General features: G+C 43.3%; 1 protein-coding gene and 1 long non-coding RNA gene across 4 annotated transcripts in view; one reads left to right on the forward strand and one right to left on the reverse strand.

Moving 5' to 3' along the window:
• The window catches only part of LOC100877359 (zinc finger protein rotund), a 136894-nt gene extending 113287 nt beyond the window's left edge, over nucleotides 1-23607 (reverse strand). For both annotated transcript variants that reach the window (XM_076534273.1, XM_076534272.1), the window contains exon 1: nucleotides 22119-23607. In XM_076534273.1, coding sequence (XP_076390388.1) covers nucleotides 22119-22295 — 177 coding nt within the window. In that variant the 5' untranslated portion in view covers nucleotides 22296-23607. The remainder of the gene's footprint in view (nucleotides 1-22118) is intronic.
• The window catches only part of LOC143264967 (uncharacterized), a 54550-nt gene continuing 51381 nt past the window's right edge, over nucleotides 23124-26292 (forward strand). The window contains exons 1-3 of one of the 2 annotated variants that reach the window (XR_013038989.1): nucleotides 23124-23262; nucleotides 24078-24740; nucleotides 24813-26150. This is a non-coding gene — a long non-coding RNA (uncharacterized LOC143264967). Of the gene's footprint in view, nucleotides 23263-24077; nucleotides 26151-26292 lie in introns of both variants that reach the window. The other variant, XR_013038988.1, reaches the window with a different exon arrangement.

A 26292-nucleotide genomic window follows, 5' to 3' on the forward strand; every position in this document is an offset into this window, starting at 1 on the left:
GTTGTACGCTCCAACTATTTTTATCGGTCACGGAGCAAAAGCTGGAATTTTACTAAAACTACACAGATAATTTGACCGATCAGTTTTCTTCCACTCCAATCGCGTTTTCATGAGACACTTTGACCGAGATACGCTTGGTCCCTCCAACGGAAATATTGCAAATGCGTTCATACGTATTCCAAGATTATTAACACCGCCATCTATCTTTTCTAAACAACGCGACCAAAAAAGTTCCGTAACAAAGTTTCACGCGATATAAAAGACTCGATAATCGAAAGGACCTTTTTCTTCCAACGTTATCTATGATCCCCCAAGGAATACGCAAACATGCATCGTCAGATTCACAATCGGTTCGCGATCAAATGGTGCAATATTTCGTAATTAACCGTCTGTACCCTGCGATTACACGAACTCGAATAAGTGCATACTAACTCGTGTTTCGCGAAGGCTTTTCACGCGACCGATTCGTCGCGAGTAAAAACGCGAAATAACGTTTTTCTATCCTCGCGTGACCACGCAACCGCACTTCGTTACAAATTAACATTCAACAGTGAAATCTTATTAACACGTTCGCACTCTACTTTCATAGCTTTTACTTCGACAGCTATACACTGTGATTACAAAATAAGTCTAGTTTTCTTATCCTGACAGAGTACCCTAAATTACGTTTCAAATAAAATCTGCGCTAAGCTGTTCGGACGTTTCGTCTTAAAATTACGAATAACCTCTGAGTCTGGTACTCTTCAACCGTGTTTAATTTTACTCGAATTTTGAATGCCCTTCAATTTGGAGTTCAAGTCCAATTATTTGTGCTGACTAACGCACCTAAATCACAGGGCAAGGGGTTAAAAGTACATGCTTGTTCCAGCGCAAAAACTTAGAGGATATAAAATATGTCACCGAAATGAATGAGACGAGCAACATCCCATTATTTGCGCAACGCTTCTCGCGTGTCTTTGCGAAATTTTACCAGCGGATAAACAAACTCACGTGACGCGGGATTAGAGTAAGAAAAAGTGCGAATCGTAAGCCGGATTTTTATTGCAGGAAATACGTGGGACCGTGACCTCTGAGATTGAGTAAAAAGCGATCTCGGCACGCGTGGCTGTTCGCGAACCAGCGGAAAACGACCCATAGGCTTGTATCGTTCGCGATGAACTCTCGGAGAGGTTCGAACACCGCAATCGTTTTGCGTAATCCGTCTCGGCAAAAACGATAAACAAATAGAATTTCGAGTAAACACAGTCATTCGTATCTGTCGATCGTCTGGCCGGAAGACTAGCTATTTTTTTCATTCCCTTTTAGACAAATTCTGTCGTACGACACATTTAAATTTCTGGGCACGAATTAGATCCTTGAAACGAATGAAATTTCTGGATGGAAAACTGAACCTCGAACGGTGGTAGGATCAATAACGAGCCCGTGACTATGAAACGTATGCAACGATGTATCGATTCGGAATTTCTAAATGTACATGCTTGAAATATGAAATTCATAAAATGGAAAGATGGAATTTTGAACTCGATTTAAAATTAAGAGGAGAACGAATGTGTTCGATAACAACGAAGAGAAATCAGAATGGGTGAAATAAATGATTTTTTCATGCTCAAACGCGTTTAAGGCCAGAAACATCGGTATCTTTCCCACAAGTAAAAGGTCCTTATCGAATCCGTCTGCCGTTATCACGACTGATCTCCGAACTCTGACCTAAGCCCTTAAAGGAAACTGCCGTTGCAATATATCTCCGGGTATCTGCCTCTACATCTGTCCTCGAACTAAATCTGCTGTTCGACAAGAAAGGTTCATTCATATAAATCCTACCGAGCACGAGAAATACTCGATTTCTAGCAGAAGAGAGGAGAGAAATAAAATTTTGCTTCCACGAAGGAAACGTAACGTCTCCTGCGATCAGAACTAGTTGATTGAAGGAAAAAATGGAAAGAAGTTGCAATAACAAACGAAAGAGAGTTAAATCATAGGTTTTCGGTATCAGGAGGAGGAGAAAACAAATGGAGGCGTCGTTAAAAGCAAAATGCTCGTTCAATTTTCGAGCAGAGGAACGGATCGTCGTTTCGTCAGCGTAAAGTGTAGCTGCTAGCTAAAACGATGAAAGTACCGAGAGACCATTTACGTCTTACTCGGCCACCTTCCGCTTCTTCTTCGTTTACTTCTTCATCACCTTCATCATCTACCGACTCCACTCGTGGACTCGCCTTTTTTGCGCCACGGTAAAGCAGTAAAACGCATTTCGAGCGAGCAGAAAAAAACGAAAACGGAAAACGAACATCGAGAGCGCGCTCGAGCATCGTCCAAAAGCAATGAGTGGTTAAACGCGAAAATTATAATAAAGCCACCGTTCGAAACCGGCTCTAACAATTACCTGGGAAACTCGAACATGTTACCCTTCGTTTGTCCTTTCGATCATCTTATTTTAACGCCGTCTCTTCGCGCGACTTTACTTACGATAAATAAAGCGGGAATCTAACACGCGGTAATTTAGCGCGGCGCAATTTCGCCAAGCAAAATACCGGATAAAAATGCGATACGATCTTTCCGGAGGAATCGAAAAATTCGCCAGATTTTTCCAACATAAGGAATAACATCGAACAAGATCACGGGTGGTTTGGATCGATCTCGATCGATCGATCGTCATGCCGGTGGTCTCCGCTTTCGTCTCCGCGGCTTATTTTCTGCTCGAACGAGTCGCAACGCGTTGAAAGCACGTTTCGGTCGGCGGACAGCGAAAAACGGTGAAAAAGGAATCGGGCGAAATTGCACGCGGAAGAGGAGCCGATGTGCCTGGCCTCGATAGGGCCTTCAACCTGACCTTCCTCTAATTTCCCGGCCGTAGAAAGCTCGATTAATTTCGAACGGTGGCCGGAAAGCCGGTTTCTTCGATTAGCCACGGAAAGAAATAACGCTCGGCCTCGTGGCTGACCGCAGGAGAGACACCAACTTCTCGGAAGCGGATCGTTGTAGATCTACAATCTGCGATAATTATTTACAGCCCGGCCGCTCCAATTCCGTCCTGGCCGACGAATAATTTGCGTGACCGAAACTAACCTCCAGGAAAACGTTACGAAGACGAAATTATAATTACTCGATACTGGATCTCGATAGCCGTTCATTGACATTATTAAACGCGGGGAAAAAAAGCAAAGTTAATTGCGACACAACAAATCGTTCGCGAAGAATAAGCGACAAAGAAGTTGCGAGAGAACGAACAGATCGAATAAGAAAAGTGTCGATCGTCGAACGAGAGAACAAAATAACCGCGACGAACGCGAAAAGTGGCAAGGTGTTGCGGCTTCGACGCGATCTGATCCGCTTTCGAGAAAAGAAAAGGATTCAGGAAAAGGAGAAAAGAGAAGAGAAGATCGGTGCACGCGCCTGTGGCGAACGTGATGATTGGCTCCCGAAAGCAGAAGAGTCGGACATTAGGCTCGGTCCTCCAGGTGTGCAGATCGGGCCAGATAAAGCTCGCTGCTCGATTAACCTTTCGCGTGAGAAGAAAAATAACGCGTTCCTCCCGAAATTGCCGCTTCTTCGATCGCATTTACCGAATAAAACTGTTGCATACCGACGTGCCTCTAACTGGTAACGATCTTTAAATATCCTCCTGAGTAATCGACGAGGATTCGATCGACAAATTTCTATCGAGGAAAAAGAGAAGAAAGCGAGCGTGAACGACGATCGATGGACGCGGTTATTAATGAAACGGCGCGTTGCAAATTAAACAGATCCCCCTTTCGGATCGTTGAAAATTGAAATCTCAGGTGGCCAATTAAAAGCAAAAAAATCGGTTCGGAAACCGGTGGATTATTAAGGCACGCAACGGTGGTGAAGTTCACGTCCTCGGTGAGTCCATCAGCGGCCTAGGCTCCTGGTTCTTCTTCTTTTATTGCGTATGCTTCGTGTCGAACTCGATTATAATAGTGGCGTGGCCCCTAAATGGCCTCGTGTTGAACAGCCCTCAAGTATTTCCAATATCCTGCAGGGAGATTCATCTTCCTCGGACTCTTACTCTTCTTCTTCTTCTCTCTCCTCCGTCTTCTTCTTCTTCTCCTTCCTCTTCGTCTTCTTCTTCTTCGCGGTTGCCTCTTGCCAAAGGTTCATTCATGCCTCCTGGTGGCGAGGACCTCATTACCCGCGGTGAATGGATTCCTCTTTCGTCTTCGTCCCTTCGATTTCTCGCTCCTGCTTCGATGCTCGACCGCTCGCGCGATCTGGCTCCTCTCGATTTTCTCAAAAACTTGCCGTCTCACGGAAGCCCGCACCTTTAGTGGCCTTTCGATCGTGATTTACCTTCCAACGAGCCCGCTAAATTGTTTCTCCAACAGCAGCCTCGTCACTATTTCGGAAATTGTTTTCGATTCGTTCTTTTACCGCAACACGCACTCGGGAACTTGGGTCAAACACGTTGCAAAATAACGATCGGAGTCTCGACCCTAAATACGTAATCGATGTCGGAACGATGTAACGTTCGAAATTTGAAAAAGAAATAAAATTCGAAGAAAGGAATTCTCTCGGGAAATCTGCGAATTCTGACGTCTCTAACGATTCCTCTAACGAGCCAACGTCCAAACGTTCCCAAAGTTCTCGGCGATCGTCCGATCACCGAAAAAGGGGGACCGGCGAAAGAAAAAAGGAGCGTAGCGTATCGTTCGTGGTGCCAGCTAGTCTGGCAGCTATTTTTTTGCGTCATTTCTCGACGTCATCGGCAGATCCACCCCGAAAACCGCAGCCAGAGAATTCGTGTCGTGTCTCTTCTCCTTCGGGATCGTCGACGGTGGAGCCACCCTTCGTTCGCGTCACAGGAATCACACTGACAGCCTCTGATTAATACAATCCTTAATACCGTCTCTGTCTGACGGCAAGGGGTGGATCCGCTTGTACGCGCCAGGACCAAATCGAATGAGAAAACGCGTTTCGGGAGCGCGAGACTGATGTACGATCTCTTCCTTTCGCGATCGCGCGGCATTCTTTGCATTCGCTATCTCCTGGACTTTTCGGAACGCGTAAATCATCCTCGAGATCTCTGACGAATCGTTTTTTAACTCTCCACTGTCTTTTAATCAATTCTTTCGGCGCGTCGTTAAGCTTAGTTACCTCGTTTCTTCGAACCCGAACTTCTGCCCAATCATTTGTTTCTCTTTTTACCAGAACGCAGTATATTACAACGCGCGGCGATCTAACGAGTGGAAATTTAACGCGTGCTCGCGCGTGAAAATTTATCGCCTCGAAATCTAGCGTACGGAAAATCTGGTTCGTAAAAAAGTTAACGTCGAGATCGTATTAGAAAATTGTAAAAGACAACTTCGGTGCAAAAACTATTCCATTTTTTTGCTTTTTAGAGTCAACGCGAACTATTGAGAATTTCGTGGCTGGGCCACGGAGTTAACACGCATCTTAAAACTGTTCTTCGATAATCGTTTGACCTTTAGCACTGATGATTCACGGCTGGGATGGATGATCGTACATATATAGAGGTTCGCTATATGTTGTTTCGATTATTTTCCAGTTATCTACCGCGACAAAAAACAAGTGCAATTTGTCTTCGTAATTGAGCGCGGAATGAACAATTAATAGGGGAAAATTATATCTCAACGACACGAACATTGTACCACGCTGTAACGATCCGTTTGTCCTAAGAAATAATCAACCACGTGGAACAAGATCTGTTACGTTTTTCCCCGTTGTTCATTTTTTCAGCCCGCTTATCGTTGGAAACGGTCATTCATCCGCCTCGATATGAAAAGCGGAACGCGAAGATAAATGTCGTTGAAAATACCGAAAAATTAGTAGATCGTTTGGAAGGAAAAACTCCTACACGATTGAAGATGGAAAAAAATGAACGCAATATTTAAACGTCCGAATTTTGACTTGTCTTCGATTAAACATTCAGACGTAAAATCGCTTGGTGTGTTCGACTGCTATCGTGGGAATAGCTGATAGCCTTGGCTCTCAACACGTCGAATAAATTATTCGAGCAAGTATCTTTATCGTTAAAGAAAAAACATTCTTCTGACGCAATACTCGTATGAAGTTTATCAGGAAATCGGATTCATTTTTCTTGAAAATTCGTCCGAAAGAAATCTCTCTCCAAATTTCATTCGCAGAAGAATGGCTCGTTTTCCGATCGAACCGTTAACCCAATTTCCCGAAACACGTAGTGTAACTCTAACCCGGAAAGCTAAAAAAGGAGTTCGTGTCCGAGTCATGGTAGGAAAAAATGAGGGTGCACGGTAGCCGATGCCGAAGATCGAGAATCGTGTGCTGGTCATTCCACGGATCCATCGGCATCGGGTTTGTAGCATCTCGATTCGAGTCAGCTATCGCATTATGGGTAAGAACGGAAAGAGAGGGAACGAAGGGGACCAGCCACGAAGACAACGACAAGCACCACGCATCCTCGTAGTAGAAGAAGAGGAAGCGACAACGGCACGATAGAAGAGGAGGAAGAAGAGGAAGAAGCAGAAGGAGAAGGGGGTGGTTAGCCAAAGGGGGTCCATGGCATTAGTATAGCACGCCGGAATAATTGGGTACAGTCTGGCCGGCTACCGTACGTAACGTCGGCTCCTTTCAAGCCAACGAAGAAGGAGAGACTGCGCCTCGTCCTCCTTCTTTCATCCTCGCTCATCCTCCTGACTGGAAGCTGCGAGCCGGCAAAAAGATCAGCTCGACTCTCGAAAAAGAGAGCAGAAGAAGCGGGACTACTGGGACGAGCGAACGTACGAGAAAGGAGGAAGGAACAAGTTGGAAGATGATCGGAGAGAGAGCAAGCTCGGTGATTCTTGCGATGGAAACAGGAGCAAAAGAGCAGGGCGCTGGCACCGCAACGGCAGCCACCGAGAGAACAGATGAACAAAAGCAACGAGAAAAGATCGGCGAGTTAGAACAAAAGCAACGAGACCGGCGCAAAACAACTGACGAGTTCGAGAACGGGGAGAGTCATAACTGTCTCGATGGCCAGTGGCGCGGATGTCCTGCGAATACGAGTTCGACTCCTAGCGCTTCTCTTCTCTTTCCTCTTCTGCTCCTTCTGCCCTCGTCCGAGCCAAAGAGCGGCGTTAACTCGCTTTCGTACACCGCCACCCTTCTTCCTCTTCTTTTTCTTCTTTCCTGTACACGTTTGCCCCTTTCACGGATTTCCTCCTTCGTCATGGAAACTGAACCACCCTCTTTTTCCTTTCTTCACGCGTGACTTTGTATTTTATATCTTTCTAAGATTACTTTCACCCGTCGTTGTTCAATAATTTTCTCTTCGCGATTACGTTCGAGTCATACGTAGGCGTTATAGATCAAGGTTACTCTTCGCGTTCTACAGATTTTGTAGACGTTTGGCGTGGAAACGAGAGTCTCGCTGTCTTCCTCCCGGGTATATTTTTCTCTCTTATCCTTGCCTCGGTTGTGTTTGATTCGACGAACTCCGCTGCGCGTCCGCCGGAAACGTCCGTGGAATTTCATCCGTTCTGGGCCACTGCACGCCTCGCCGGAGGATTCTTTCTCCAGGACGGCCATAAATGGCCGCGTGTGGCGCGCAACGACTAATAACTTTTACTTAACTTCCGATCCGTTCGACGAAAACTGAATCCGTTCCCTTAAACGCGACTCTTCCTGTTCGTCGATGCATTCGATTTACGGAACTTTCGAAGCGTCGATTACGACTCGTTTCGATAACTTTGCTCTACCGTGAACGATTTCTTAACGAAGAGAAGCCCGGGTTTGAAGAAAGATAAACTCATAATTATTCCTGGTCGATTAGCACCGTATTCAGGGTACAATCGTCGAAGAATCTCATGGTAATCCTATGAAACAATCCCACAGCGTTTTACTCTCTAATCCCAGGAGGATAAACTTACGCTAATTGATCGCTTACGACTCCGTGAAAAATTCCAAGCTCGCAACGACCGAATGAAATTTTCCCGAATGCTCGAGCTGCAAAACGCCAATTCTTATTTCGCCTAGCGGAATAATAGGTTTCCCGAGCGTAATCGGCCAGAAAGATTGCTCGCTTAAAAGGCGAATAGAGTCGTCATCTTCGTAAAAACCGTATTCACACGGAGCAATGACGTTGTTTCTTCCATCTACGGTCCTAACAGTAATTCCTCTTTTTCATTCGGAGCCGACGCGTTCCTTCTTTTTCCCAGCAAACAGCGACATTTCTATCGTCATATGAGAACCTTTTCACCGGGGAACGCACAAATTGTTCTTTGTCAAAAAACACGAAAATCCCAACGAAATTCGGTGGCTCGTTACACCGACCACTCGAGAGATTCCGCAATAAAATTGAAACAACTCATCTCTGATGAAGCAATTAGCTCGAAACGATTAACGGTATAAAATGATATCTGCGCGTTCCCTTTTTTACTTTTTAACTTCCTAGCGATCGGAATCAAGGAGCCTCGAGATCAGCTCGTTGCTACGCCTTTGCATTTTAAATAGCTTGTTTTATGCGAGCCGAAATGAACTGGAAAAAATCAGCAGAGCCCTTTCTTAATGGAGTCGTAACTTTTGGGACGCTGCTGCATCCGCTGCCCTTAAATGCCCTCAACATCCTCGACAGAGAACGCTATTTTCTCCACCGAGTTTGTTCAATGTCCGTTTGTTTGCTGTTCCGATGAGAAATATCTATCCGATTTTATTACGTTCTCCCTTCGAAATTTTGCAGTATTGTTTGCTTCGTACATTACGAGACTGTAAACCACTGTCCACAAATTTCGACTTTTGTTTGAAAATTCTGTGGAACCTCGAAGCAACAGGTGTTTCGTAATTCAACTATGGTGCACTACAGTAATTGTCGAAATTAAATTTGGACTTGAGTATACGGAATTTCCAAAACTTTGAAATGAAAATTTTGTCAATCTTACTGCGCGTTAATTAACGATATCGAGTAATCGAAAACAGTAAGCAAAAGCAAAAGTTTCGTTCAAAAGCCAATAAATTAAGTTCCTAATTAATTTCTGTTATTTTATCGAGTGATAATTTGAAAAAAGCATTTTGTTACAAAATCAACGTCTTAATCTTTATGATGTTCTTTTATTTTATCTCAAAAACAAAAAACATTAGATCACCTTAAAGATTGTAAGAAGGAAGAGAAAAAATTTGAAAAAGGAATTTAGATGTATTTTATATAAAAATTGATCTGATATTCAGAGTCGAAGATCGACGATAAGTGAAGTATCGAAGCAAGGAATCTACTGGTCGTAAAGGAGAGTACAGCTTGGAATCAGTTTGCATAATCGCGCGGCAACTAACGCCACGCCACGGGAGAAGCCAGAACTGTTTTGACGTTGTCGAGCAAAACTTCGATGGTACAAGCATGCCTTTCTCGTCTTCTCTTTCATTCTTTCTCTCTTCTCGTCTCTTTCGCTCTTTCTCGAAACCTGAACCACGTGGAGTACACTGAAGCGACGCGAGTCTACGTTTTTAGCCCAGTCGAGAGCCGATCCTCGAACCACGTGCTTTTGACGTTTCTACGCTTTCTCGCGTAAATCTCAAATATGCATTACTTTTTTTCTTCCTAATAATTCCTCGAGTCGCAATCATTTTACAAACACAGATCTTTTTACGACCTTGCAATCAAATTTGTTATCAAGATAAACCCAATTTTTTCATTTGGAAAGCAAGAAAAATTATTGAGAATTTGAAAACGCTAACATACAGAGAAAGAAACTAGAAGACAGAAAGGTGCCAAGAGCGTAATTAGATATAAGACAAGTTAATTTTTTCTTTACCTAACAGACAAGTTCTTAATTGGTGTCCAAGTTTCTCTGATAATTGTGACAGAAGAAATTGTTAACACCGAATCCGGTGAAACATTCCAAAGGGAATTAATAAAGATCGTACATTGTATTGTGCAGTAAGGTAAAGCCGATTTAAAAGCGAATTTATTTCGACGCTAACGAGTCTCCCAAAGAAACGTACCTCGAGAATATAAAGGAATTGGCAGAAATTGACGCATAAATCAAAGGAAACAGAATGAATAGTGGAAAAGGAGATGAAACGGTAGAATAAAGGTAGAACGAAAAGAAAGATAAGAGAGAGCGGTGTCTTCGTTTACAAGGAGTAGCGCATGCTCGCTTATCAACGGGATATCGGATCTGCGAAATCTCGTATTCTTATCTGAAATCTTAACAACTTCTCGTATGGAGCAGAAGCTCGCGAGCCAGGTAGCTGGTCTGTTTTACCTGGACAACGGGATGGTAAGTTGGCTGGCATCGTGTTCCTATATACATGTAGATAAAGCCACGAGATGCCACGGGCAAGATTACGCCCGAGGGAGCACGTTGACACTTAACAGGACCCAATTAAAGCCATTACACGATTAATTATCTAATTAATTAATACTTGAACCTGAAACGGCGTACGATCGCCGAATTAAACTTCTTCTCTACCGGAGGCTAAATAGACCGTGTCAAAATCTTTGCGTACGTCACCGATAAATTTCCACCACGGTTCTGGATAATTAACGACCTGCTGTTTAATTGAGTTACGTGCTGCGGTCTACCTTGTCGACCGTAATCCGTTAGAAGACGAATCTACACTAGTTTGTCTACACTCCAATTCTTAATCCTCTATTCTATTAAATACATTTCTAAATTTCTAGACTTTTTTGTATCCATACACTCTCATATCTCTACACACCCAGTTCCCTACATCCTCAGATCTCTAATATTCCATCTCCCACCCTTACAACCCTACGCTCCTATATCTCGCTACATTCCGATGTCTTTAAATTCCTACGCTAATCCCAACATTTACGTATACCTACTCCCCTAAATCCTCATATCCCTAGACCAATTTAATTTCTAATTAATCCCCAACTCAGTTACTAGTTCCATATCATCCATATTAAATTTCCGCCGCATTTCCCTCGGTTCTTTTTTCGTAGACAACTCATCAATCGTCCTCGTTACCGTATCTATTCCATAACTCGTTTGCATTCACCAGCCCCGTAAGCCCACGCGTCGTCCAGTTAATTATTCGACAAACGTTTCTCGTACGGCTGGCAATCCGCAATTACACCGCGATACGAGCAACGGAGAGAAAGAGAAGAGGATCGCCGTGCAAACATGTGCCTCTGATGTTTATTCATGCTCCTCTTTTGCTCTCTACCCTCCACCCATTGTAAGAGGCTCTCGAGATCCCACGATGTATCACGCGTGTAACTTATACCTCGACCACGGTGTCGACAGCTTTTCATTCGCGGCCGTGAGACAGGGATCGCGAGGGTGTTCTATTGTACACCGTTTCCTCAAGGTTGAAATTATCCACGAATCAAGGAACGTTTTGATAATTACAAAGCGAGGATGGATTTCAATTGAAAGTATCCTCGTCATGCGATTGTCTATCATGGGGAAATCTCTGCTCAATCCTATGTTAATTAACTGTTGACTGGACAATGAATATTGCGCACAGTTTAATTACACGCAATTCACAATACCTCCTCTTTCCTTTTTTGTGATTATTTTATTATTACGCGTCGAACTTCTGGTATTAAAAGTATCGCAAAATAAAACTTCGTTAATATTCCTGCTACAAAATGACGCTTCGTTGCAATAAAATCAAGCAGTTCAGATTGACTGTTTACTTCGACCAGGAAGCATGTTTCGTAAAACTTTCATGTGACCATTTTTGTAAATGCTTAAGAATTGAAATATATGAAAGGGGTTTAAAAAATAGTTTCTACGGCCCTGTTGTGTTTCACGCATCTGTCGGACTGTCAACGACCCCGGTAAACCGACAACGACGACTTTGCTGCCATTCTTCTCGCGTTTCCGTCCATCAATCCTAGACTCGGCGTCGACGGAGGAATGCACGCAGAATATCGCCTCTCCTCATCTCACCCACGACCATGCCGGTCTCTACGACGTGTGTTTCTTTTTCGTAATAACGAACCCGCCAAGTTCGCGACTAACCCAGGCCCGCAGCGGTACGTGTTTCTTTCTCATTCGATCCAATTAAAAGTTTGCACGAGACTGCCGTACGCGACGACCAGATAAGGGAAACACGCCTGCGAACTCTTTCTGACGCGATATTTATTACCTTTCCTACGATATTTCATACTTTTGCGACTATTAGTCACGGCTGCCACCGTCGGATTACAAAAAATTATTTTTTAATTCTACATCGATATTATGAAATTTATTTTACTAAATTTTATGTTGTCTAACAGTAAGAGACTAATTTTGTCTGAGAAATAGTAGGTTGTACTTTTCCGCCACAATGGCGAACGAAGGAGAAATTTTATTTAAATGAGAATTAGGGAAAGTTATATAAAGTTCAGTAATTTTCTGCTGCTCCAAATAACGTTTTGATTTCGATCCTGGAGTCTGATTACGAACGGTCTTATACCACTGCTTACCGTATCCACTGGCTGACTAAATTCCTGTTAGAACGAAATTCTTGCACGCTATTAGATACGGCCCATTATTGTTTCCACGAATGGTAATAAATTATAAACAAGGGTAACGCGCTTTGGGCACAACGACTGCAAATGCAAAGCGAATTTCTATTCCTCGTATGTACATCGATTCGTGGAAAACGTTTTCTATTTCCAGAATGGAGTTATCGAATTTACATTCGCACGATGAATCTTTCTTCTAATTAAACCCTTCGCTCGTGCTGCATTAATTTAAGTCGTTCTTTCATGGAACGATGAATGATTTTCCTTCGAGTAAAAAATCAACGAGGAACAGGAATTAAAATCTATAAATGGAGCTACCGAAGGGTTATTAGACTTACAGCGATTTCTTTCGAGGCGATAATTGATGCCTCTGCAGTTCTTACCGGTTTGTTAGATCGATCAATGAACGATTTATACTTCTCGAGTCGTAGTTATCTCAAAAATTGAAAACTTCCTTACGACAGGTCGTAATTAAAACTTGTCCTCAACAAGTGTCGCTATCGCGTTCGTGATCACGTACGTTACCCACAATTCATATTATAGCAATATCATGAGCTACCGAACTAAGGTCATAAATTACTGTCCTCGATAAGTGACTAATCACGCAAGACTATGTTCGGTCGAAAGCGTCAGCTCCGAAAACTAGCGTAATCCCTATCGCGTGTAAATATCAGCGAGCACCCTGTTCCAACCCTGTCTTGCGTCGTTGCAGCTTCTTCGTCCGAAAGAATCCTGTCCGTTCTCCCCTCGCGAGCATCAGCCACGCAGGATATACCGGGAGCCAGGGTATTTCGTTGTCGTGTGTTCGCGTGCAAGAGGCAGTAACCCTGAAGGTAAGGCGAAATGCCACCTGGCAGCTTTTTGCCGGGCTGCACGCGAGATGCGATATCGTTTTTGCCCCGATGGTCGAAGCGGAGGAGCTACGTTTGCCCCTCTGGGTAACTCTCTTCTCTCGTCTCGACCCCACTTCCGGTCTGGCTTCGTTCACCCAGGTTCGAGGACCAATGGAAGCGATGCACCACGCCTCCCCCACCTACGCGCACCTGTGTCACGCCCACCAATCCGAGTACTTGCTACCTGGTGAACCCGTGATAAACCGACAGAGAGGAGAGGGAAAGTCGAGCTAAGAGAGGAAGAAAGACGTCCTCCAGTAGACGATGCGCACGCTCCAACCGAGCTATCCTCCTCTTTTCCGTCTTCGAACTTTCCTCTTCTCTCTCCGCTATCTCTCTTCTAACCCTCTCCGCCGTGTCTTCTTCCTCTCCCCCTTTTACACCCTTCTCCGTATCAATCTTTGAACCGGGAGACATCGACCGTTTGCATTTTCGATTACCGATCGATCGCCGACTTCTCTTCTTCTTCTTCATCGCGGATCGAGTGGTCTAAATACCGACTACTAGAAGTATACGGTCACGTTAGGGGCTTCACCCTAGCGGGAACACTATGAAACTATCATTTGGGAAGAAACGACGTCGAGGAAAGCGGAACGTGTAATTTCGTTTTTTTCCGCGCTCAACTTATGTAATCAATTCCAGCGAGCAATGACTAGCTTTAAGCTTCTCTGATCAAGTAGTCCCAAGCGCTACATCTAATTTCATAGATTATCATCATCGCTTACTCTATATTCCTTCTTTTGGATCAATGAAGGCCTTCCGGGGTAGTGGAGTATTTCTTTCTAAACGAGTCGTTTAACAAACGCGTCGACAAATGCCAGATAATTTTATCCACAGACGCTGATGGATTCCCGTGGGAAATGAATCTACTGAACCAAATAAAAAAAAGTCAAGCCTTGAACTTGAAGAGAGCCTATACGAGGGAGGAGCATGCGTCACGAGGCATCACGGCCATTTTTGCGACAGACTTCGCAAAAAGACCCTTCAACCCACCAAATTTGGAAAGCAGACCGTGTCCAAGAGCGACCTTTTACGGGCCCTGGCCACCAATGGCCGCCTTCAACTTGAAAATCGAACAGCTTGCTAGCGTTCGATTCGTGTTTTAACGCCTATCGTCTCTGATCATTTATCGCGAAAAAGCGTGGAGAAAACCGTGTCAATTTTCACGAGATTTTCCCTATAAAGATTCACCGAACGATCGGTGTCCCGCATCTCGAAAAAATTCGCCCAAAGAAAAGCGAGGAAGCGAATCCTGAAAAACAGGGCTCGCGACAAGAAAAGGAGGCAAAGGAACAATTTAACCGTACGTTCGAAGTTCGCAGGATTTACGGGAAGCGAATTTTCACGAGGGAAACGGAATCCTCTTCCGCGTGCCTGTAGCTTCGCGGTAATACGATGTTTTTCTTACAATTAGCTAAACGAGCCGACGTTCCCCGTTCTCGTCTAAGCAGCCGACCAACGGAGCTTTTCCAAGCGGAAAAATCAACACGGCCAGTTAATTTCATTCAGATTTATGAGAATTAATGAACTTGCCTCGATCCCCTAATTTCCTTTCGCGGCAACGCGATCCGCACAGTCCCACGAGTTTTCTACCTTTTACGAAAGGTCATCGACATTACTGACCTCTTCTTACGCTCTTCCGAGCAGATTCGTACGAGCCTTCGTCGATGAGACGAATCAAATTTCCAAATTCATGGCAGGAAGAAGCGAGTTTGATAAATGAAGTCTCTCGAGATTTTCGAGAAAGCGGCAAAGAAGAGGAGAGTAACAAGACCGAAAACGGAATAAAGGGGACGAAAGTTGGAAGAAAAAACGACAACTAATGTCGAGCTTTCCGCTTCGTGCTACCACGAACGATCGCACTTACTTTTGCCGAGCGGAAAAGTGGTGAGACAGGACGAAGGGGAAATTGGTTGCACGTTGCACTTTCAGAGACACTTTTTGTCGGTCCGTCCGAGCGAGGAGCCAATGAAGTTCTCTTTCGTTCGGTCTTTACGCTGTTTCTCATCTTTCTAAAACCTCCTCCGATTAATCCCTCGACTAGTCGTATTAAACGATCTAATTCGTTTGCAGTGTCACGACAGAAACTAGTAGAATTCGTAGAAAATTAAGGGAACGATCGAGTACATTTTTGATATCGATAACCGACGGTTAGCATACGAGCATACGAATCGTTTTTTGATCCGAGATCACGTTAACGATTAGCGATGAGCCGGGGGCAATTAGTCACGGCTTTACAACCCCGCTGTGCACGCGTTACACACCGTAATTATTCTCATAATCTGCTGTCATCGTGTTTTCCCGGTAATCGTTCGCGTTAAATTCATCTCCGTAGCGAAGAGCCACCAGCCATGGAAGCGAACCAGCCGAAAGAAACAGAAGCACCCGTCGCGGGATATATAATATACATAATTAAAAAGAGGGTAACTAGCGTGGCAATTACACGTTACAACCGGTCTACGGGAATTCATCTCGTCGCGGCGTTTATTCAATTACGAATTCATGCACCGTGAACTCCGAGCATCATACAAATCCTACCATTCTCCTTCCACGCATTCAACTTTTTTATAAATATCAAAACATTTCGCTTTCAACAAACATATTTCATATGTTTCAGGGAAGGCTCAGAAAAGCTTAAGGAAATTTTTTAAAGGGTAGCTTAAGAGAATGTAGACAAACAGTACAGAACTATTAGAACGCGTAGAAGGAGTTTAAAAGAATCGTCAGATAAAATGGTTGAGTTATTTCGAAGTTATAAAGCGGCGAGGAGAATGCATAAAAGCGGGTGTAAAAGAGAATTAAATGTTGTGAGAAAAAATATTTTTAAGCGATAAAGAAGCGTGGAAAGCAAACAAGCATTGAACATGCAATTAAGAGATGACTCGGTGCGAAAGCCTGATAGAAAACGAGGATTTAATGAACGCGGCTGTTGAAAGGGAAAAGAAAGTTTGTTTTGCTAAAACGAGCGGTAGGATGCACGAAAGACGAAATGCATTTCATAATCGTTAATTGAAACGCCGCGGCACGGTTTAACCTAGTTTTAGCCTCGATTTCCTAATTTCCCTTAGTACGGTGATTTCGCGAAACGTTTTGTAAAAGGACTCGATTTGTATACGTAAAACGAGCGCTATTGCATTACCTTTCTACGATTACGTCCGACGTCTAATCATTTCGTTATCGGAAGATGCTTAATAGAAGATCGATAGATAAATCTCGCGGCTAAGAAATCACCATTAAATCCTTTTTTATCGGGGGCAGTAAAAAAAGGAAAAAACGAGAACGCCAAGCACGAGTACAACATTGTCTCCGTTTTTGTAACATCTCCGAGGTTTCCTGCATCGGGTAAAAAACGGACTTTACATCAACCTGCCGCCTTTTTTCTCCAGGCACGTTAATTGAAACGTTGTTCGATCACACGTACGATCGAGAAAAAAAACGCACATTCACATACACGATCGTAACCGAGAACTTCTGGAAAGAAAATCGCCAATGAAAACTGGCTTATTTTAATGTACGTATGAAAAACCGTTAATTCGATACAAGTTTGTATCGTGTATAATTATAATTATGTAGCCGACAAAAAGCCGAGGAAACTTCCACGGAGAAATACGGAAAAAATTATTTAAATCTCGAGAGTTGCTGATTAACTGGCTGCTATGATTTGTATATAATTAATGAACGTGCCAAGCGTTCGTTCTAACGAATGCAACAACGTTGAGTTAATACGCGGAGCAGCGTGAAGATCATCGGTAACGCACGGATATAGCGTAGCTCTAACAGGCGACAACGCGTGGAAATTGTACACGTAGGGTTGTAACGCGTGGCGATACGATACTTAAATTCCAATGTCTCAGTGGTCAGTGGTGTGCGTAAAAGTCCACGTAAAAATGTAAATAGTGTCTACTGTAATTACAACGTGTCACGTTAGAAACATTCCCGAAAGAGTGAAGTAGCAAAGCGAAATGTATGCGAAGTAATTATAGTTTTAATTCGACATCGATCATGTGAAACGATTCGAGGACCGATAAGTTCCGGAACAACAGACGCGTTAACGGAGTAAAATGATAGTTAAAGTAAAAATGAAGGAGTGCAAGAAGCCTTGTAAGATTAAGGCAGGCAACGAAACCATGGATACGATCAATTATATACATCGGTTGATCAAGTATCTGGTTTACGATCGACACCTCGATCTTGATCATCGGCTAGTGGCCGCAATCTTGACAATGTTACGTTTAATTATCGCTGTTAACAGTTAACGATCGTGTTAGACCGCCATTAACGCCTTGACTAATTATCATTTTGTGCCGGTAGAAAAATGATCAAGCTTCCTTAACGAACGGAATCTATTCCACGATATCATTCGTCACGCAAACCTCGATGTTTTTGCTCTCGAATCGAATCGCCTAGCCAACTAGACGCGGTATAATTAAAACCCAACTTCTCTCCGATATTTGATACAATTTTTTCTACCACTCCTCTCGTGTAATACATAACATAATTCCTCGTATAAACTGTCTGTGTTAAAAGAAAAAAAGCTAATGAAATATTATCAACTGTTACTTAATGCTACAGAATGATACTAAAGAAATCTTTAGTTCTGCGTACGGAGATCGCGAGAGAAATTACTAAGAAACCAGTAAATTAACTTTTAAGTGCAGGAACGTATCATTGCACACATATTTAATTACAATCTCATTGAAACGAAATTACTTTCATTTACTCTCTCGCAACTTTTCATCGACTAAATTTTTCTATCGGTTTTTCTCTATTAAATTCTCGAACAGCGATCGCTGCCGAATACGAAAACTCTGAATCAACACCTCGAGCGTAATATAAGCGCTATAAATCAACAACTAATACGGCTATAATAAATCTCCTTGCAATTCATTAGGATACGACGTAACGTAATTAAAGCGAATAAACGTTCAAGGTGTTAACAGGAGATCGAAGCTCGCCGATTGTCCAAAGCGTGTAAAAAAAGGGAATAATCGCGCTAGATCAGCCGCATATCCCATTCTCCCGTTTCCAATCAATTTCCACGATTCTCGGTACACCGTTACACCGTGTATCGGCAAAAAATCGAGAAAAAATACACGGTCCGCTTTCTAGTTGGCCGCGTTTCGAAAACCGTTCCATGTAGCCTCGTATGCACAACTCCGACCAAGAGAAAGAGAAAGAGCATCGTTTTTTATCAACAAATCATTTTCACAGGTTGACACGCCGGATTATCTTCTTGTCGGTCGAGCTGGTTCGATCGTTTTTCCCAAGCCGTAGCAATATCGAAAAAAAAAACCAGTAAAAATTCATCGAATCTAGCGAATAGACGAAGCGATTAATTAGAAACGAGCTCGCGAATCGACGACACCAAAGATCGAACCAGCTGAGCCGTGAAGAATATAACGCTCGCAACTTCTTTTCGACCGGCTTCTTTTCCCGAGCCTTTCGAAGAATCGTTCGCTGAAAATGAAGGAATTTGCGAGAGCAAGGTGGCTAGGTAATTGATAGACCGTCCACAGACTCTTTTTCTTCGGGATTCCTTTGTTTTGTGGTTTCGTAACGGAGCAGGCTGTTGCAGCCTTTTACATTCGCTAACTTTTGTTCGCGAGTAAAAGGCAGATCTGTACGGCTCTTTTCGGGATAAAAAGCTCCTATAAATCGAAGCTCTACGAATCGAAAGGTGTACCTTAAAACATTCAGCTTGAAATTGCTCGAATTTTGTACGATCGGTTGTGTCAGATTTTCATAAAACGTTTTTCAACTTAAGAATCTTTACTCGAAACGATTCAAAGTTTGCAACCTAGACCAGATAAAGAGTCTTTCGGGATTTGAAATGGAAATCGACTAGGAACCGCCCTTGTCTCTAGAAAGAAGTTCAAGCTCAGTTCTCACGATCTTTCAGAAAATACGACGGGTCGTTCAACTCGGTTTCTTTTATCCGCGTGTCGCGCGCCGGAAAAAACGCACCGGCGACTCGCGTCCACTCTTTTTACCGTTCGCGAATTATCGTGACAGCCGAGACAATAATGGCATTATACGTCTTCGAAGACGAAGATTAATATCGGGATTATCGCCACGGCACCGTTCAATCTGATACTCTGAATGTTAATCACCGGACATTCATCGCGTTCAGCCGCGATTTCCGCGTGTTATTTGCATCATTCCGTGGCAATGAACGATCGCGTTTCATGCAATTAATCTGCGATTCGTGACTGAAACGCTATTGGACGATAATCCGACGTTCCATCGTTTTCCCATATTTTTATTAAGAATTTTTTCCAGCGAAACCGATCATTAGATTCTTTGAGCTCGGCGATGAAGTAAAGATAACCGTTTTCTTTCGCACGCGCAGCTTTTCATTTTTCTATTTCCGTTTTCGCTCGTCAACGTCTTTAATTCCTGCAACCGCATTCTCGGCGAAAATGCCGCTGAATTCAATTACGGAGAAGCAATAAGCTGCTCAGTCGAGGAACTTCGATAAATTCTACCGGACAACCTATTTTCAAAGCTCTAAATAATTCAGTTAGATATATTCCGACGATAACGAGTGTCCTAAATCAGTAGTCCGACAACAACACGCAAAAAGCGATCCTTTCAATTTTAAACAGTCATTTGCTGCCTTCCCAGATATTAATATCGGATAAAAGTAATAATAAGTGATTTTCCGCCAAGAAAATTTCTAATATCCTGTATGTTATCGAAATATATCTAATCAGAATTAAAAACAGCCATGGTATTTAAAGCCGATAAAATAACGCAAACGTCAGCGATGATTTTCCACGTTAACGCTCGATAAAATGAAAAATACCGATCGATTATTGCGAGAGACTTTCCAATTTTTTTCCCGTAAAAATGTATCCCGTTGCCCTTCGTTTATCTGCAATTGTCTAAGCACTTTGGTATGAGAATTCTCTACCGAGAAACGAAGTTACGTTCGCGAATAACGAGAAAAATGAAACGCGAATACCGTCGCGATTCGCAATACGGTCGCCCAACGCATCGAGTAATCGCCGAGCCTTCTGTTTATAAGCGAAGCTTTCGAACGGCGATCCAAAACAGAAACACGGAACGGAATTCAGCGTGTTTTCGAGGGAGCTGCTCTTAAGGTGAAATAAGGCGAATAAACAAAACGTGCCTACGAATCGACTTGTTTTTCTCGAATTGTGCAAAATAATATCGCGACGTTTAGGAAAATTTGCATAATGTCTCTTTCGTTAATTAAAAGCTGTAAATTAATTGGCATAAATGTATCGATGCATCGGACACTCAAGTTTTTTTCTATAATTAAGTAACAATAGGAAGTGTAAAAAGCATAAATGTACGCGTATCTTCTTTGGGCCGCTAAAAACCCAGGTCCAAAAGTGTGGCTGGTAAAAACCGTGCACACGAGTTAACCCGTGGAACAAGAAAGCCGAAAAAAAGTAGCATTTCATTCAGAGACCTACTATTACGTGATAAGCATCAATTATTTGCAATTTTGCTTTCTTGCCACCGGGTTTCTTGTCTGCAAATAGTCAACCCTTCGAGCATTCAATTGAAAAATTATATAACTAATCGTTCGAGATATTCAATTAAATTATCGTTCGACCGTAATCGTTCGTTTTAAAACTTTCCTTTTTTGTCACACCGAAAATTGATATTTATGCTGCTTAACGATCGAAAATTCTTTGCGTAAGAATTTCGAGCGAGCAGGGTATGAAAAAAGGCACGTTGCAAACAATCGGTCTATGTATTTGGAAATGAAGTTATACTTCTATCATTGCAAGACTGTTTACGAACAGTCAGACCCCGATTTTCCAAGAAATCGACAACATAAACATTAGGATTGTCTCCATTTTGAAAGCTTGTGTGCCGAAAAACATAGTAAATATTTTTAGTCGTTTCAATTACATAATTTAGTGCTCCTTTTGCATTGCAAAGTTAACAATTGAACAGCAATAAAAATTGAGGACAAATTTTAACTACAAGCGCTGAAGTGTTAATTTATTACTTTTTTAAATTTTTTGACAAACGATTCATTTAACGAAATACTTTGAACGTCAGATTATTTTTAAATAATTAAAAACCGAAAGAAAAAAATATTAATTAAATTTATTATTACATGGAAATTTTGCCATGAGAAGCTAATAATATTTTGGAAAATTCACACATGCAATTATAAAGCATAGAAAACAATTTAGAATTTTTATGTTTACCTGAAGGATTCATGCAAGAAAGAGATAAAATATGAAATATTAGATCCTGCATTTTGTAATTAATTACTCTGGTCACGTCGCATCTGGCTGACGTATAAGTTCCATAAGCATCTATCATCTATGTTAATACAAGCGATAGTAATTAATCACAAATAATATTGTTATACGCATAAAGCTTAGTTCCACTAGAAGTCTACATGCTAGGAGCACTAAATTTATTGGAAATAACATTACGGTCTGAGAAAATATGCAAAGACTCTCAAGTAGAATACAAATGCAGTAGATTATACCCGAACTTTTAGCCCGTAGTAAGTAGATTAGTCTTACTCCCAATGCACGCAAATTCGACGTAAAAAGTATATTATAATTTAGACAAATTTTATTACGGATTCGAATATTGAATTTGCCAAAATATTATTTTTGTTCACTCGATTATTTTAAAAGAAATATAATAATACCCGTGAAGAGAGTAATATAAAAAATATACTAAAACATGCTTAGTTTAACGGGTTAAAAAACAAAGTGTAGAATAAAGCATGTTTGGCAGACGCGTGACGCCATGCTCGAAGGTTCGACGAAGGCAGATTTAAAGAAACGAAAGAAAGGCATAAAATGATGACTTACCTTACTCTGCACATAGTCGAGGGCCAGCATGCAATCCGAATATCCGCTCTCGGTTTTGATGGTGGTTCCTCCTTGTCCTGGGCCGGTGGAGCAGAACCCGGAACCAACGACACCGACGGGTCCTCCTAGGCCTGCCGCCGCCGCCGCCGCGACGCTGTCCCGGTACCACGGATACATATTTCACTAGATCACCTCTAAAGTCACTCGTATTTCCAATCACCGTGTATTATCGTCCAAGAGAATTTTCCCGTCACCGTAGAACAGTCCCGAGGCGCCACGGTTCCCTATTACGTCACTAGAGACTTCGCACCGACCCTGTTTTCGTTCCTTTTCCTATTCAACGTTAACGATGCCGTCGTACACGAACGCGAGGACGCCGCGCGAGAAATTCACCGAGTCCCGATTATCGATAGTTTACCGTTCGCGCGCATCTCGTCGTTCGTTACGGGTCGAACGCTAACCTCGAAAAGAACGTAATCGCGACACATACGTTCGAGACGATGCTAACACCGGCACGAAGACGTACGAACTAGAGGTAAGAACCCGAGCTTCATGTAAACAGGCCGTGTCCGTTACACAGACAACGTCAAGGGTGAGCACCAGCGGCGGCTCGTGTTTTCGTTACCCGTCCCTCGCGCTCTTTCTCGCTCTCTTTCTCGCGTACGCGATTCGCGACCTTCGATCGCGTCCCTTTGTCGCGTACAAACGCGATCGGTTCGTTGACGTTAAAAATTACACCGTTTACGCGGGTTCTGACTAGATTTATACTACTCGCTGTCTGATCTGTCACTGTCCCTTACCTACTACGTAACTACGCACTTCTCGAAATCGTATTTCGAACGAACGTTAGGTATTGCACACGACCGACGCGTCACCGCGGTATTGCACTTTTTTAAACTACACTTATCTATTGCAGGAGAGTTCAGGGTGTCCCCGTGACCGGCTCCGTCCACCGTTGTCCTTCGTTCGTCACTGTCATCGCACCGTCGTCACTCGTTTACAGGATATTTCGTTCCATAATTCTACCGGCTTACAACTGACGTCACGAACACCTCCGAAAGGACACGAGTCGACCAACGACGCCGTGGCGTCATGATACGAGCAATTGGAAGCGTCTATTCGTTTTCCTGCTCACAGAATACAGGTGAAAATCCTCGTTATTTTCTTTGTGCTTCACTGTCGAGGAGATTCGAACGCCAAAAGGGAGGATGGTACCGCGACCGCCGCCATCTTAGCGGAAACGTGAAGTGGCGGGAAAGTGTTCCATCGGAAAAGCGTCCAATAGTTTTTTCACTGATTTCCAGTCGCGATCGATCTCGATTCACCGCACTTTTCGTTGCTCGTGTACCGTGGTATCTTTCTGGAATACGGAGATCGTCCTTGTTCGTTTTTTTTGCGACTAACGGGTGTGGAAAAAACAGAATCGGCGGGGCCCGGAAATCGTGAACCGTGGACCGCGGACGCGGGTGCAGCACTGACGCGGGAGTCGCGATTCGAACAACCGTTCGGCCGTGCTCGGCCACGTTCGGCCGCCGTCGGCTCTGCCTCTCGCGATACACCGCGACTCGCTCGTGCGGCGATGGTGACGGTGGGGGTAACGAGCCCGTACAGTGGGATCCATCGAGAAAGGTAGGGAGGCGGGCGTGTTTTCTCTCTCTTATTATTCTCTTCTCTTTCCTAATGTCTCCTTCCTTCTCTTTTTTCTCTATCAAATATATTTTCCGAAATTTTGCAAACCTTTTTTGTTCGTGCAAAAATAATGTTATGTATTTGTACGTAGCACAAAGTGCACAAAAATTAATACGAATTATAGTTTGTCACGCCTTTCAATGATCATTACTTTAACTATTTACCAACCCTTCGTTGCACAATTGTTTCAATTTTTAAACATTACAAAAAAAACACCCTAACCACAGGCCATTCATAAATGTACGATCTAATTAATTATTTCATTTACAGAAACGAAAACGCGAGCTGACAACAGATAAATATGCGAGAAGGCGCCAGGACATGATATATCGTTTAAACGACAGTAACGAAAAGACAACACGACGAAAGACGGGATGGAGTGTTGAATGGTGAACGCCATTCTAAACCCTGACCTTCACAACTTAATTTTACGCTGGGACACGCGTCAAGGAATAGGTTGGAAAAGGTCACGAGCATCGCGAGACATCATGCAAAAAGCCGCCCCTGAAACGGTCCACGAATTCCTGGGGAATTTCTTCGTGGTAAAGGGAAAAACGATCCCTAGGATAAAAAGTCACCCCAACGAGACGAGGGGTCGGTGAACGCGTACACAGAAGTATCTCCCGAATCGATCTCCCCTTATTTGTCTCCTGTTTGTCATTCATCAAATTATGCACGATCAGACACCTTCTCCGACAACAATGTCCTCTTTCTAACATCTTTTAATTACTTTCGAGCTCGAGCTTTAAGCGTCGCACGATTCTTCGCTGACAAAAAGATGCTTAACAGGAAGCGACGTCGTCCACCCCTATGGCGTGGTCCAGAAAAGAGCCATAACCACAAATCTTATCCCCGAGGGAAGCGGACCAAAACGGGGGTTGATGGTCATGGTTGCAAGATCGCTGAACGCAAGATGTTCCACTTTCTTCGTAGGTCAGTTCTCATGCAAATTCAAAGATCGACGACGATAATATTTGGAAGTTGAACAGCGAGATTTTCTTGCAGAGTGTGAGCTGAGAAAAATCGTCCAGTATAAATGCGCGAGTACGAAGGATGCGACACAAGAATCTAATGATTAACAGTTGACTCGTTGTAGCGTTTGCTAATGATTGACAGGAAGGTGGATGAAATGTTGTAACGAGCTTGAAGTGAAATATTTTGCGTGACGTTAATATCACCGGCACGCGGGTTACATCATGTCTGGGTAAATTAATCTCGCGAGAAATTGCAACATAATATGCACATGATGCAAACGGAACACAGTCCGCATCTTCTCTGGTTTATTACTAAATTCGAACCCTTTGAAATCCTGATAAATCAAATTACTTAACCTTCCACGTTAAATCCTGCAGACTGTACAATTAATCCTTAAAACGTAGAAAAATTCCGGACAAATTAAAGGTAAACCATCCATTACCCGGACAAAACATCGAGAAACGCAATCGAATTACTCGGCTGCAACGATTCTCTGGATAAAATGGTTTCAACGCGAAATACGTCGACCTTGAGGATGATAAATTAAAGCTAGATGATTGAATTCGTGCGAAGAAACAAAGCGTTAACCCGAAGAAATTCAAAGAAATCGCGCAGTTTGAAGAATTCCCTCGACAAAGCGGTTAAAGACGGGATACATCGACCTTGAGGTCTTCGTTCACCCTCGATTCACCCCGTCTTCCTGGTTTCTTTCGTTCCATGGAATGGACCTAGGAGAAGCTCGGTCGTGACCGACCCCCGCGGTATGCTCCAAAAACAAGCTATAACCACAAATCTTATCGCCAAGCCGAGGGGGGACGAAGTGGAAGAAAGGCGCTAGAAGGGGGTGACCGGGGTTAGGTTCGAAGGGGAGAGTTTGTCCCACCTTCTGAGCTACCTAACAAGTAGCCTGTAAGAAGAGCCGTTTCGCCCGGTGATTCGTGCTCGTAGAGCTGCCGGCGGCGTCGTAGCTGGCCAAAGGAAAAACTGCGACACGGTTTTTCGGCCAACGAGAGAGACTCCCTCGAAGTTCAAGGCCATCCTCGAAGAAAGGAGAGGGGCGGTTTTTTGTTTACGCTTCTGGCTCAGCTACGAGAACGACCGACAGACCGACAGACCCGGCTGCCACATAGTCTAGCCCCTCTGTCTTACACCAGACAGACCATTTTTTCGACACCTGTTCTTTTTTCGTGTGTATCGTTGACCCCGTACGATGTTTTACGACTATTACGAGACGGGAAGATTCTTCCGGGATCTTCCAGATGCACCGGGGAGTTTCGAACCAGAAGCTGTTTCGAAGAATCGACGCGGGAAGCTCCAAAGAATTTCGTCCGACCTGGCTCTCATCTTCGACGAGATTTACCGAAAATGGTAAGTTTCCTTCCGTTTACAATTTCTGCATTGGTCTAATGGCAACTGGGGAGGTTTCACAGAATTTAAGCTATCAGCATTGCAAGATCGGTTATTATTTACTGCTTAGATCAGTCGGTAGTAGAGCAACATTTATACATAT

This window comes from Megachile rotundata, chromosome 8 (assembly GCF_050947335.1).
Source record: "Megachile rotundata isolate GNS110a chromosome 8, iyMegRotu1, whole genome shotgun sequence".
NCBI classification, from domain to species: Eukaryota; Metazoa; Arthropoda; class Insecta; order Hymenoptera; family Megachilidae; genus Megachile; species Megachile rotundata.